Source organism: Gymnodraco acuticeps, unplaced genomic scaffold, assembly GCF_902827175.1.
Source record: "Gymnodraco acuticeps unplaced genomic scaffold, fGymAcu1.1, whole genome shotgun sequence".
NCBI classification, from domain to species: Eukaryota; Metazoa; Chordata; class Actinopteri; order Perciformes; family Bathydraconidae; genus Gymnodraco; species Gymnodraco acuticeps.
In genome coordinates this window covers 55215-68524 of record NW_022990172.1, presented here as the reverse complement: position 1 = coordinate 68524, position 13310 = coordinate 55215, and the positions used below count along the sequence as shown (strand labels likewise).

General features: G+C 42.8%; 1 protein-coding gene across 2 annotated transcripts in view; it reads right to left on the bottom strand.

The window, feature by feature from the left end:
- The window catches only part of mpped1 (metallophosphoesterase domain containing 1), a 60216-nt gene extending 49195 nt beyond the window's left edge, over positions 1–11021 (bottom strand). The window contains exons 1-3 of one of the 2 annotated variants that reach the window (XM_034217640.1): positions 10889–11021; positions 6623–6984; positions 3982–4163 (exon numbers count right to left, since the gene is read on the bottom strand). In XM_034217640.1, coding sequence (XP_034073531.1) covers positions 3982–4163; positions 6623–6801 — 361 coding nt within the window. In that variant the 5' untranslated portion in view covers positions 6802–6984; positions 10889–11021. The remainder of the gene's footprint in view (positions 1–3981; positions 4164–6622; positions 6985–10888) is intronic. The other variant, XM_034217638.1, reaches the window with a different exon arrangement.
- Positions 11022–13310: the final 2289 nt, after the last annotated feature.

The following is a 13310-nucleotide window of genomic DNA, read 5'->3' as shown; positions in this document are numbered from 1 at the left end:
CCCGTTGGCGGTTCTAGTGTTAAGAGCATTCCATGGAATATAACAAAAAGTGTTTCTGAAATAAATTACATACCCCATCTTTAAGTAATTAAATCAAACATTAAGTTGGGGGGGGCGACTGTGGCTGCGAGGGAGTGCGGTCGTCCTTCAACCAGAAGGTTATGGGTTCGATCCCAGCCCATGCAGTCAACATGTCGATGTATCCTTGGGCAAGATACTTAACCCTGAGTTGCTCCCGATGGCATGGCCAACGGTGTGTGAATGTGTATGAATGTAGAGTAACATACACTGCTCTGTATGAATGAGTGTGAATGGGTGAACGACATGTAGTATGTAAAGTGCTTTGAGGGGTCTTAAAGACTGGATAAAGCACTATATAAGTACAGTCCATTTACCATTAATTAAATATATTGGTAAGAACCACATTTTTTTTCGCAAACAAGACTAAGGTTGTCTCAAACTCAAGTCCTTCACACCTACGTTCCACACACACACACACACACACACACACACACACACACACACACACACACACACACACACACACACAAACACACACACACACACACACACACACACACACACACACACACACACACACACACACACACACACACACACACACACACACACACACCACACACACACACACACACACACACACACGCACACGAATCACCTTGACAACAGAGGTCAGAAGTTTAGCATCAGTCTCTGGAGCTGTGAGTTTACCTAACCCTCCTCTGGGGAGAACTCTTCTTCCTCCTCTTCCTCCTCCTCCTCTCCCCCTGCCATCCCCATCATGTTCAAACTTCCTTTCTCCCTGCATGAATTCCATCTCCTGCCTCTCCAGTCCTCCCCTCTTTTCCCTCTTTCCTCTCTTCTCCTCTCCTCTCCTGCAGTGCTCACCGTTCCTGACAAAGCCTTGAGCAGCTGCCAGCGGCCCCCGAGAGCCTGACTGACTTCCTGCTAAAAATAAGAGCCGGGGGAAGAATCGCAGAGACCTGCCACCGAGGGCTGAGAGAGAGAAGAGAAGAGGTGGAGGAATGAGTTTGTGGAAGGACTAAAAGAGGAAAACTAAAGGAGATACGCAAAACTAAAAAAGATTGAGATATGCCATGAAAGGGTAGGAAGTTTGGGAGTTACCTGACCAACTTCTCTGTAATGAATACCATCTCTCTGTAAATCTGCTCTGCACATACTAAACAGCGGGAGTTACACTCATCTACAGAATTGGACGGTGTGTGTGTGTGTGTGTGTGTGTGTGTGTGTGTGTGTGTGTGTGTGTGTGTGTGTGTGTGTGTGTGTGTGTGTGTGTGTGTGTGTGTGTGTGTGACAGAGACGGGGAGCAGGAGGGAATGAAAGAGAGAAAGAATAGGAATAGGCAGATTATAAATATTTATACGGGCAGGCAAGAGAAAGAGGAAGCGCTGGCAGAGTTGCAAGGGAGGAGGAAGTGGAGAGGCAGAGGAGAGGAGGAGGAAGGGAGGAAGGGATGAAGAGAGAGACTTCAGAGGCAGCAGCAGGCACGTTTGGCTCGGTTTATCTTTTCTTTCCCGTCTCTCCCGTTGCCTCTCTCGCCGCTGGAGTGCGGGCTAGCGGATTTGCAGCTCGTGCTCCCTGCAGCTTGGATGTGTGTGTGTGTGAGGAGGGGAAGGACAACAAGTTCTCCTCTTATCTCCCCCCCATATGTTCACTTCCCTTTAGAGAAAGAGATGAACACACAAAGGCCCGCCAACATGCTTCCGCCGCTCCTGGAGAGCTTTGTGCCCGTGGTGATGACGTCGATGACAATGGCGATGATAGCGGTGATAGCGCGGCTGCTACGCTAACTCGACAGCTGTAGATCCAGCGATTCAACAGTTTTCCTGTCGCTCGGCTTCGTACGAGGTCACCTCATTCCGGTTTCCAACAGATATCACGTATAGCAATGATAAGACTTACACTTCCCAACTCAGTACAGAGATAAGAAGCTTCCAGGGGAGGCAGAAAAGTCTGAGCTAGGTAAAGTTCCTCTGCCAGACAAAGGAAAACAGCTCGGGAATATACCGCTGAAATCTGAACAAGAAATAACCTGCTCTCCATAGTGTCAACCAGACACATTTAAACATGAGTAAATGCCTGATATGCAAACCTTTAATGCTTGCAAAATCACATTATAGTAATCCAACATCGTACATAAACTGGACAGCGTTCCGAAAAATCTATGTCCATTCACCAGTTATTTTGCAAAGCCTCAACTACATCTGTTTTTTATAAAACCTTCATGTAAAGCAGAAAGACGTTTGGTAAATGGACTGTATTTATATAGCACTTTATCCAGTCTTTAAACACTTTTACATTTACAAGCAAACATTCACAACTCATTCATACAGAGCAAGGTGCCACTTGGAAGCTAACATTCACACACATTCATACACCGATGGCCACACCATCAGGAGCAACCCGGGGTTACGCATCTTGCCCAATGATACATGTTGACTGTAGGGGCTTGGATCGAACCCACAATTTAAAGACAACCGCACTACAGCCACCCCTGATTTAAGGGAAATTTGAGTAAAAGGATGTCAACCGAGCAAACTCCATTCACTGATGAAGACCAGAGAAAGTACAGACATATTACAAAAATAGTTTGTTCACCATGAGCAAGGCAGCTACAATTCAACTACTCGCAATGCTCAACAAATGCCAAATGCATGCACATACCAGCAAAGTAAGGCAGACTTTGATCAGCTTCAGAATGGCGTGCAACCTTCAAATTTGCAGACACATCTCATCACAGTAAGATTAAGACCTCCTTTATTTATTGTATATGGATTAATGAGTAAAAGTTTAAAAAATGTGCGCAAAGAAATATCAAGAATAAAGAGAGTTTGTGTGCTTCTAGTGACGTCTAAACAGGGTTCAACAGGGTCGACATAGCTAAATGACACATTTTCGCAAACCCTCATAGGCAAGGTTATTCATAAGGCATCAAAAGCTCTTAACAAAGATAACTGGCTTTACAGACAAGCAGTTAGAGAATGTAAGTCAATTAAGTGTCAAAAACGTGGCTTGATATTCGTCAATTTGAAAACTATGCAAGGCTCATGTACTCTATCCTTTAGGCTTTTGAAAGCCTGCACCCTGCCTGGTTTGTTTCAGTGGTTTGTTCCAGACAGAGGGTCGCTGTCATTGTTAAACTACACAGATATGAACCCGGACTTCCCTGCAGCCTCTGTCAGAGCTGAGAGGAGCGTAACACAAGCCAGACTCCCCCCCACCACCACATCACAGTAAAAGGACCATATGGGTTCTGCATGTTCAACACAGCTTTACATAAAAGGCCTTCTTTACAATACAGGGGTCTGTATTGTAAAACACTGCATCAGCTTTTGATTAGGATTTTTTTAGGCTGTTGGTTTCAACTCATATGTACGCAAAGAAGATAAAGCTGAAAATACCTCTTTTCCATCACAATGAACATCCAGTCATGTTTGTGATGTTTCCAAAGGTTTCATTGGCTGGAAGTGCAGTTATATGAAGACAAATATTTTTAGAGACTCCATTCTCTCTCCTTTGTGTTTGTTGTCAGAACATTTAGACATACATTTTACATTTACAAAATGTGTCGCTGACTTTTCTCAGATGTTCTCGGACTGTCTTTAAACTCAACAAGGAAGACAATCTCATCAGTAAGCTTGAAATCTATTTGGAATGTTTGTTTGCTTATGAAAATGATCATCGGTAAAGTGGATTTGCAAACAGTGTTCTAAAAAACACTGGCAGGGTTGTGTTAAATAACAGTAAAAACTGCGCATTGTAGATTAACATCCTGAAAACTTAAAAGCATCTTCTGTTTCTGAAAGTTTTCTCACAGCATAGCAGCCTGAGTGAGTATATTTAGCCTGGCACTGACCTTAATCAATTAATAAACCGTCACAAAGGGACCTAGTTTCAGAAAGCGGGGCCTTGACACAGAGCAACAACATGGATGCTAACCTAGCCAGTCGTTGAACTTCTTGACCTCAGAGGGCAGTCCCAGCTCGGTGAAGTCTCCGGCGTGGATAAACACGTCTCCGTACGGCATCTGGATGCTGTCGGTGCGGGAGTGAGTGTCGGAGATGCACACAAAGCGGGTGTAGCCGGGGGGTTTGGGCGAGTCATGGGGCATCGGGTCCACCCTGAACCGAGGAGGGACAACAGAAGAGAGGAAAGTTAGGAAAAAGGGGGTCACTGCGGATATTGGAGCTCTTACGGTACAGAGACACTTCATTGTACAGTATGCAAAGTCTCTGTGGAAGGAAGTTTTATTAGTAGGCTATCCAGCAGAAAATCATCCCCACAGACTGAGGCAGAGGAGGAAACATGAGACGTAGCGAGAAGCGAGAGGCCACAATAAAAGCCTGGCGCTGAGAGAGACAGAAAGAGAAATGTGCAGAGATAGAAAAAGAATAAAGCACAGATATAGGAAAAGAGCAGAGTCCTGTGGGATTCACAGCCAGCGTGCAGATCTACAGGGTCTCCAGAGGGAAGAGGGGAGCTGGTGAATAACCGTGGCCCACTTTAGTGAGCTCTCCTCCAGGTACGATAAAACCCAGCCCTGCCTCCTCCTCCTTCTTCCTCGTCTGCGCCCCCACCACAAGAGAGACGGAGACGAGTGGAAGAGGCAAAGGAGATATGCAGCCATGTAGCACAGCTCGTCTGAAGTGTGAGTCACAAAGTTATGAAATACAGATGAGGAGGTTCATGGAAGATGTTTTAGTTCCACCATTGTACCAGAATAAGGAAATGTTAAGTGCTGCTTAATGGAGCCCCGCTGAGAAATTCTCTTTCTTTGCAAGTAACTGTTTAAAAAGGCAGGTTTTCTGGTTGTATAAACTACACTGAACTTAAGTCAGAACTCAAGCTGAACTTTTGAATGTCGGAGAAGGCCAACAGGTAAACAACTTTTAAGGACGAATCATTTCTACAGTTACTAAAATGAGAAGCTCTGTATGTCTGTGGGGGGGGGGGGGGGGGGGGGGGGGGGGGGGGGGGTCGGGGTACTTAATCCATCAGTTCAACAGAAGTAATTCCCTCTGAGTTATTTTATTCCAAAGACTCACAAATAAATTCCAGTTGCTTTTATATTGCCGTTTAAGCTTTCTGCTCAAATGTATCACATTAAAAGCCTTCCTTTGACTAATAAAAGCCCTAAACCATCAGCCATACTGATACAGTGACCAGCCTTTGTTATCCATGCAGGCTAGATATTTAGCTACAAGCCGTCCAACAGCTCAAATGCTCTGTTTCCTTCAAGTCAGCTTTTAATGTGAAACTTCTACAGGAATTGCTCTATCAACACTAACAACACAAATCGCTAAAACAGCAAAGCAGAATCTGCAGAGATTCATAAGCAACTGAGAACAGCGTTTTAGTTTAGCTCAAGAGCAGCAGAGTGATGAGTATGACATGCCTCTTTTTGGGTCTTTGGTAATAGTGCAAATTGCTGAATTTATAAAACAGCAGGTTAACTCAGAGGATGTGTTGAGTTTGCAAAAACAGCAAACGGCAGGCACAGCAAATTAAGAGAAAAATAAGCAGAAGCGGGGAGTGTCTCACTAAAATATGATAAAGAATACAACTCAATGCCTGCCTTAAACATAAACAGAACATCCATGAACTTTCAACCAAAAATTGCCATTTTTATTTTTCTGTTTGTGTTTAAAGGTCCCCTGTCATGCTTTTCCGTTTATTACCCGTCCCATTGTGTGTTATGTAGCTTTTGCAAGGCTAGTGGAGCCTCGCAGATGGGGGTGCTGCAGCCCCCTCAGCAGCACCCCCCCTTTCCCGCGTCCATTCGCGATGTCTCGCTGTCTCCAACCAGGAAATGAACCCAGCTCCCACTGTCCGCTCCTCACAGCAGCGAGCCGCACAACGTCCCGCCAACACGGCACCCAGACCCCACGCAGCATTCTCATCTGTTTGTCATTTTCTGGTTGCTAACGCCATTGTAACACATAATCACTGATGTTCCGCTGTAATGGTGGTGGACTCATCAGAACAGAGTGGGCGAGCTGACCAATCAGAGCACAGTGGGCTCACAGGATGGGGGGGGGGGGGGGGGGGGGGGGGCAGGAGCTCCAACAAGCCGTTTAGGACAGAGTGAATATACATACTATATACAGAGATGCTCTTTGAGAAACCAATATGATTTTGGAAAATTGCACAATATAAATCTATTCTAGTAGACCTCAACAATGGAATTATGATCAGTAGAAATGGCCATGAAATGGGACCTTTAAATAAAATAAAACATATTAAATGTGTTAGTGTATGAGCAATAGAGGTGCTGGTAGGTGTGTTTTTTCACTTTGGACAGAGCCAGGTTAGCTGTCTATCATAAAGCAAAAAGACCGGGAGCAGGACTTTATGCTAGGCTAGGCTAACAACTAACACGCAGACTGATATTAATTCCCTCTTATCTCTTTAGGAAGGAGACACAAAAAGCTCATTACCTTAAACATTGACTTCTCCATTGATGGATCATATTAATTTCAGTTCAGAAACAAGGAAAGTGAATCAAAAGTAAAACAGGAAATAAAGTAACTTCCTCCAGGATGATCAGTAAAATGGTCATGTGACCGATGTCTCTACTCACATGTGGACTTGTGGCGGCTGGAAGCGTCCCTGGTTGATGTTGTAGAAGGTGAAGGCCTGAGTGGGGTTGGTGCTGTATTCGTCTACTTCCACTGCAGTCCTGTTGCCTCGCTGGGCCTGCAACTGAGCCTGCGTCTGCTGCCGTCTGGCTGCCATTATCTCTGACAGGGTAAAGGCCATGGCACTGGGACCAGATCAGAGAAGGTGGAGGGCAGCGAGGTGGGAGGCTGGGAGGATCAGTTTGGCTTGAGAATTGTGGGCAGGTAGTCCAGGTTCAAACCCTCGCTGAGTCACAATGTGCTGAGGAGAAATTATTCTTCTTCTTCCCGCAGCTGCTCGCCACCTGAGTAGGACACAACAGAGCTGTGATGAAGAGGGTGTGATTAGGATGGACAGTGGTAAAAACAAGCAGAAATGTGAAAACTAAAACAATTCATTTCACAGTCATCCATCAAGTCAGGGTACAGGATTAAATATGATGAGGTCATATTTTGTACTTGTTTTATAGAGTTTATCATTTAATATAGTTTATGGTTTCAGCTGCTGATGTCACAACTTCCACTGCCAACTTGTGATGGGCATGTTTCACAATTTCATGACAATGTAGGCCTATTGGCTACACAAAAAAGATTTTTAAAGATGACGGGTTCCAAAATGTCTGTAAATCATCTTGGTTTGGCGCCATCAATTTTTTTTAACATCGGAGGTTCTGTTGCAGCCAACCACACCAGCAATAAACACCACAAAGTTGGTTTAAATTGAGTTTACTAGCATTTCAACCTAAATTTCTTAGTTTATGTGCAAACATCCAAGCCCTGTAAGGTTAACACAAGTATTTGTTTGGTATATCAATTATTATTTGTTTGTCTTTGAGTTACCGTGCTTGTTGACGAAGGTTACTTCCTGGTGGAGCAAAAGGCGTGGCTGAGGAATGAGGACTTTTAAATCCTGGAGCCAATTGGGCCAAACCATGTGCTGCCATGTCAAGGGGGTAATTGGGACTAATGTGTTTGCTTCGTATAGTGTGTCCACCTTAGTTACCCCTCGTCTGCTACTTAGTTCGGCCAAGCCACTACATGTCCCCTCAAGTGCCATTGTGGCAGTTCAGTTTGTTCAGTCAACATATTTTTAAGTTGCTGTTATGATAAGAGTTATTTTTTGTTGAGCTCTTTTAAAGGTCCAGTTATTAAGATTATTGGTTAAAATGTATTTTTGTAATTTTTGGGTAAAAAAACCCCTGTTTTCATTTAACAACTTGTGCCCTTGTTCCCTCACTGCTTGGTTAGTCAAATAAATTAAACTGATTATCAAAATATCAGATGATATAACAAGATGTTTATGATTAAAAGAAGATCCATCGTTTTTTCTAAGAACAAACAACAACCTGGGAATTACCATTGTTCAAGCCTGACAGAAAATACAGAAGGAAAAAAAGTCCAAAGCATTCTTTACTTTTTACTAGATTTGAGTGTGGAGGTGCATGCTGGTAAATGACAGCACTGTGGTGTGAACGCTGCATTCTGCATCCCCTGCAGCTACTCTAGTCCAAGATTATCTATAAACTTAAATCTGATATTCAAATCCAACAGAGCCTCACAAGCCGCCTGAGCGCAACATTTTCACCTTGAATAGGAGGCTAAATGAAAAATGGATGTTATGCAGAATCTTAGTCAGGCTGCAAATTGAAGTTCAAGAGCTTGGATGATTTTATATTTAGAAATGTCCTTTATTTCTGCTCCTTCAAAGTTACTTTTACATGTTCTTTTCATTATTAGATAATATGAAATAATATACTGCAGTGATAGAATCTTTTAAATCCCTGTCACTGTGTGTGAGGCCTGCACACGTGTGTCGCCCATTAAGAATGGATTTCCTCAGTGCAGCTCATTTTCGGAGCTCTGGCGACCGCTGAGAGCTGCTGAGATGACGGGGATGCTGGAGACGGAGGTGATAATTTGGGGACAGGCTGCTTTGGCAAAGCCTGCCGGGACCGCCATGCCATGTCGGCGTGCCATTTCCATTCCTCATTCACTGCAACCTCACACGCTGACAGCACACCGACGTGACAGATACACACTTCACACTGCGCCTGTTTGTCACGGGCAAATCCCAGCATGCTCGGTGGATGTGTTTCAGGACTGCATACATTACATGAGTGTGCTCTGTGCGTGCAGGTTGATGTGTATGTGGGCCTGTGCATGCATATTAAAATGTGTTTCTGTTGTCATGTGTGTGACAGTGACAGCCTCCCACACTGCCAGTGAGAGACAGAAAGATGCATTAGCAGATGCTGTGAGATTATAACACATTTGGCCAAATTGCTTGTTTTCTGGATCATCCAGGCTTCACAGGACAAGTACGTATTCCACTCACAAACATTAGTCCACTCTCAATCCCATACTTACTCTGGCCAAAGTAAAAACTCTATTGCTAAAATCCGTATCCTGACATAGAGGTAATTATTCTTTTAATATCTACACCAACCTCAAACTGCCCTCTCTGGAACATTAGCCCTCCTGTAAATGAGACCGAGATTTGATGGTGTCTCTCCGTCATTTTGCATCTTTTGTGGTCATGCTGTGTCCTATTTGGTCTTTTTGTGTCTATTTGTGGTTGTTCTTCTACTCCTAAGGGGCATTTAGCATATCTGTGTTGTCTCCCTGTATTTGTTTTGCATCTATGTGGTCATTTTAACTCGTCTTTTTAATATTTTAATGTCTCCTTCTGATCATGTTGCATCCCTGCTCGGAGTCTTTTTTTTTTACAGCAGATCCTCGTCTGTTTTTGTTCTTTTAATTCTCTTAGAAGTTTCTCTGTATAGTTGTGGACATTGTGCAAATCCTTCAGCAGTTTTTTGTATCTGTTTGTGCTCATTTTGTATATTAACACAGTAATTCCAGCATTTAGTTTCCAGTGTAGATCAGGATTTATAAAGTAAGGTAATACAACAATGTCAACTGATATAGACAGAGCACATCGTACCATTTTATGATTTTCTTTGGAATGTTAAAAGACAAAACTGTGCAAAGAACCTGCTCATGCACTTTATTTGTAGAAATAACACAGATAAAGTGGAAACAAATGAATTAATTGCAGTTTAAGGTGCATCAGATTCAGCATAGTTATTTATATAAAGACTTTTTAATTCAGGCTCTAAATAAAAATGTACATTTTTTATTTAAGATGCATTTGTATTAATTCACGCGTATTAAATGTGATGTTTGCATTGTAACATCAACATGACAGCAGGTCTGCGAGTCCATGTGGGGAATCAAACCCTGTCAAGATGAAGGCAAAAAGGCAGCATAAAATAAATATATATATGAAATTGTCAACTGGATTTGAATAACACTTATTTATTGAATTATCTAAACGTTACATCTTTTCCTTCAGTGGCCAGAAGACAATTTAGAAGAGAAGAGAGATTCCTCTACAGTTCAGCATGTTTGCAGAGCTCGGATGATAAATGCAGAAACCGGAGAGACTGTCTGATTGATGCTCTCTCCTCTCAGGCACATTCTCATATTTAACAAACGGCCGTCATACGGAGCCCGTGACAGAGTATCTGTTTTATGTAAAGCCTCCTGGTCTTAATGGTGTTCTGGTATGATGTGAAGCCTTAAGTCTGTGAATCATGAGTTCAGAAATTATGAGGAACATCTTATAGATACAAAAAAATACAAGACAGATTCAACAAAGGCATTTTTCTCTGAACCATTACATCTCATAATTGACTTTCCTCCTTTTCATCTAACCAAATGTTATTCACTGACACATATTGACTGGAAATGCACATTTTCCAAACCTTAACATACATTTAATAGGATATTTTAGCCTTCAGTGACTGGTCAGCTTAAAGCACATTGTGAAGAAGTGTCCCTCTCCTCTTAATGTGTTGCATGGCTGCAGTGAACTATAATAAAAGTTTGGTCACACAGGCTGCCCTGACTACCTTTTTCTCTGACATGTGGGATGTTTGGGGCTCTGGTGAGCCTTGGAGACTTTGTCCTTTGGATGCTTCTGAAATCGGATCCAACATAAAAGCGTTCCATGCTTTAAAGTGCAATACATGGAACGCATGCCATTATTAAAATGCAGGTTACTCATGGACCATGTGAGAAAAACACACATTCATCAGGTTGCCCAGCTTAGATTAACCTGGAAATACGCAGCAATGTTTTGGGGTTCAAGTACTGCGGTGTGGCATGCATAAAAAGACACATCTGCACAAATGCACCAGGAGGAAAATGAGAAGGAATCAACCTACCGGCTCCGGTTCAGCTGCTGCTCGGTGATGGATGCAGAGGACGGTGTGCGCGCAGAGACCCGCTGGTCAGTTTGAATGCGAACCCCGTGGTGCACCGGTGTAGTGCGTGGTGGAGATACAGCCCCCTCTCTCTCTCTGGCTCTCTCTCTCTCTCTCATTCACCGTGTTTCCCGGTGATCGGTACAAGGAGGAGCATACAAAGGGGGGAGGACCGAGAGCTTCTGCGCAGCCACACAGAGCTCACCCCCTCCGGTCACACATCCACAGAGATGCCGCTGGTGGTTAGAGGCTCTCCGGGGCCACCAGGGCCGGGAACAGGAGTTTATACACACTGAGGGCATGGGTCCATTATTCCCCCAGCACACTGAGCAAACATGTGGTTATTTGGCTGTAACATTTTAGTCTTCATGATGTTATACTGAGCGAATATATGTTCAGACAGAGCTGATGGCATGCATAAATGGTCCCCAGGTCAGGTTCAAATCCCGGTCCTCCACAGGACTGAGCCTCTACATGAGCCACAAGCTTTTTGCCGATTTTTTTAGGCAATTGCCAATTTAGGGTTAGGTTGCAAATTATTCCTGGAGTAGAAGGTTGATTTTAGCAGGTAAAATACTTTAGCCTACATTTTTCAAGTACACGCATTGGGCACATTAATCTATGTCTATGAAAAGGGACATGTCTCATTGGTGGAACTAGTAAGAACAAGACATCTGAAACATGAGAAGGAGCCTCAACTAGACACATACAAAAACACAATTGTTTTTTAATGTAAAATCTCGATCTGGAAAGGAACTTTTATAACTATATTATATTAATTATGTGGCTTTAAAATTACATTATTTCCCTCTTAATTGCAGTGAAATGGAATTATCAATGGCTATAACACTTTATAAAAAATAAATTGAAGTACAATAATTGTATTCAATTAAATATTAAGGTAAGCTTCTATCGTCTATCTATCTTCAGCAATATTACTGTTACTCGGGTTTTGGCAGGATCTTTTGTTTTATAATCAAACCAAACATTACAAAATATAGTTTTTTTTATCAGTAAACCCTATTTGAACTTTTGCAACTTCCCACATTAGTGTTGGGATGATCAGTGAAATTACAGCATTATAGCTCTGCATCGTCTGTTCCTGTTCATCCACAGGTAATAGCAGTGGGATTTAGGCTGGTAATGAGCTAAACAAATAGAACACAATCTGGAGCTCAATTTATGCATCAATAAATCAGGGAGGAAGTTTACAGTGTCAGGTTGGAGTGAGTTCGCCATCTGCTGGTCATATGTGGTCCATTTCTCAAATAACTACAATTGACTGGAACACCAATCACTCTCCTCTTTCTACTGTTGTACAGCACCTGCTGGGATGGTAAGGTTTACACATTTCACCCATTCTTCATGTGATGACGAGTTATTCCACAGCTCTTCGGCCTGAAAGGTTAGTTTGACATTTTCCAAGAACTTTCAAGAAACATTGGTTCTGTCACATTTCGGTCACTCAATCGGCCCATGTGTTGTCTTTATCATTTCATATCCAGTGAACTTTGAGCAGAGCGACTGATAGAAAGGCAACAAGGAAGCAAAAGGGAGAGTAATCTCAGCATCTGGCACAGTAGCATTTGCCTGCTGATGCCGGATACTGATTGGACACCCTGGAAATAACACAAGGAAACATCCGATCGGCCTGTCAAGTCTGATTAATGACCAGCACAAATTGTGAAGCAGCTCAAGACTTTTAGTATTGTAGTATTTTAAACAGGCTTTGAACCCCATCATTTAAGAAGACTGCCACTGTCACTCAGTTACCAAAGGCCATTCACATATGGATAAAGAAACGGATTCATCTGTAATCAAGGCTTATGATATTCTTTTACGGATGTACTTAAAAGCCAAGTGAATATTAATTGAAAGGCTGTTCTGAGAAGAGACACAACAAAGAAGAGGACATGGATGCATCTGTAAAGTTTGTAAGGTGACATGTTTATTTCCTGGAGCAAACTTCCTCTGTGCTGCATGGTGTCAGCTGATTGACAGGGAGGAGAGCAGCAGGGATGTGAAAACACTCAGTTCAGGGACAATGAGAAAACACTCAAACACAAACTCTGATCAAACCAAATGATGGTGTCACACTGTGATGGATTATCTCGCTCTGTGGAAGCAATTTATTTTATACTTCACAGGTACTGTAACAACAGCAATATTATGGCTGCTTCTTACGGAGAAAAACTCTGCCTGATATTTTCTAGTATGCTGATTTTTGGATTGCAGGAAGACTAGGAAGATCAAGGGAGCAACAATACTCCCGTGTATCTAGAGTTTAATCTGGGTCCTCTACCTCTCTTTCACAACTATAACCAGTCACACACAACTCAGGAAATTTAAAAGTTCCCCAGTTAATTCAGAATTGACGCCGCAG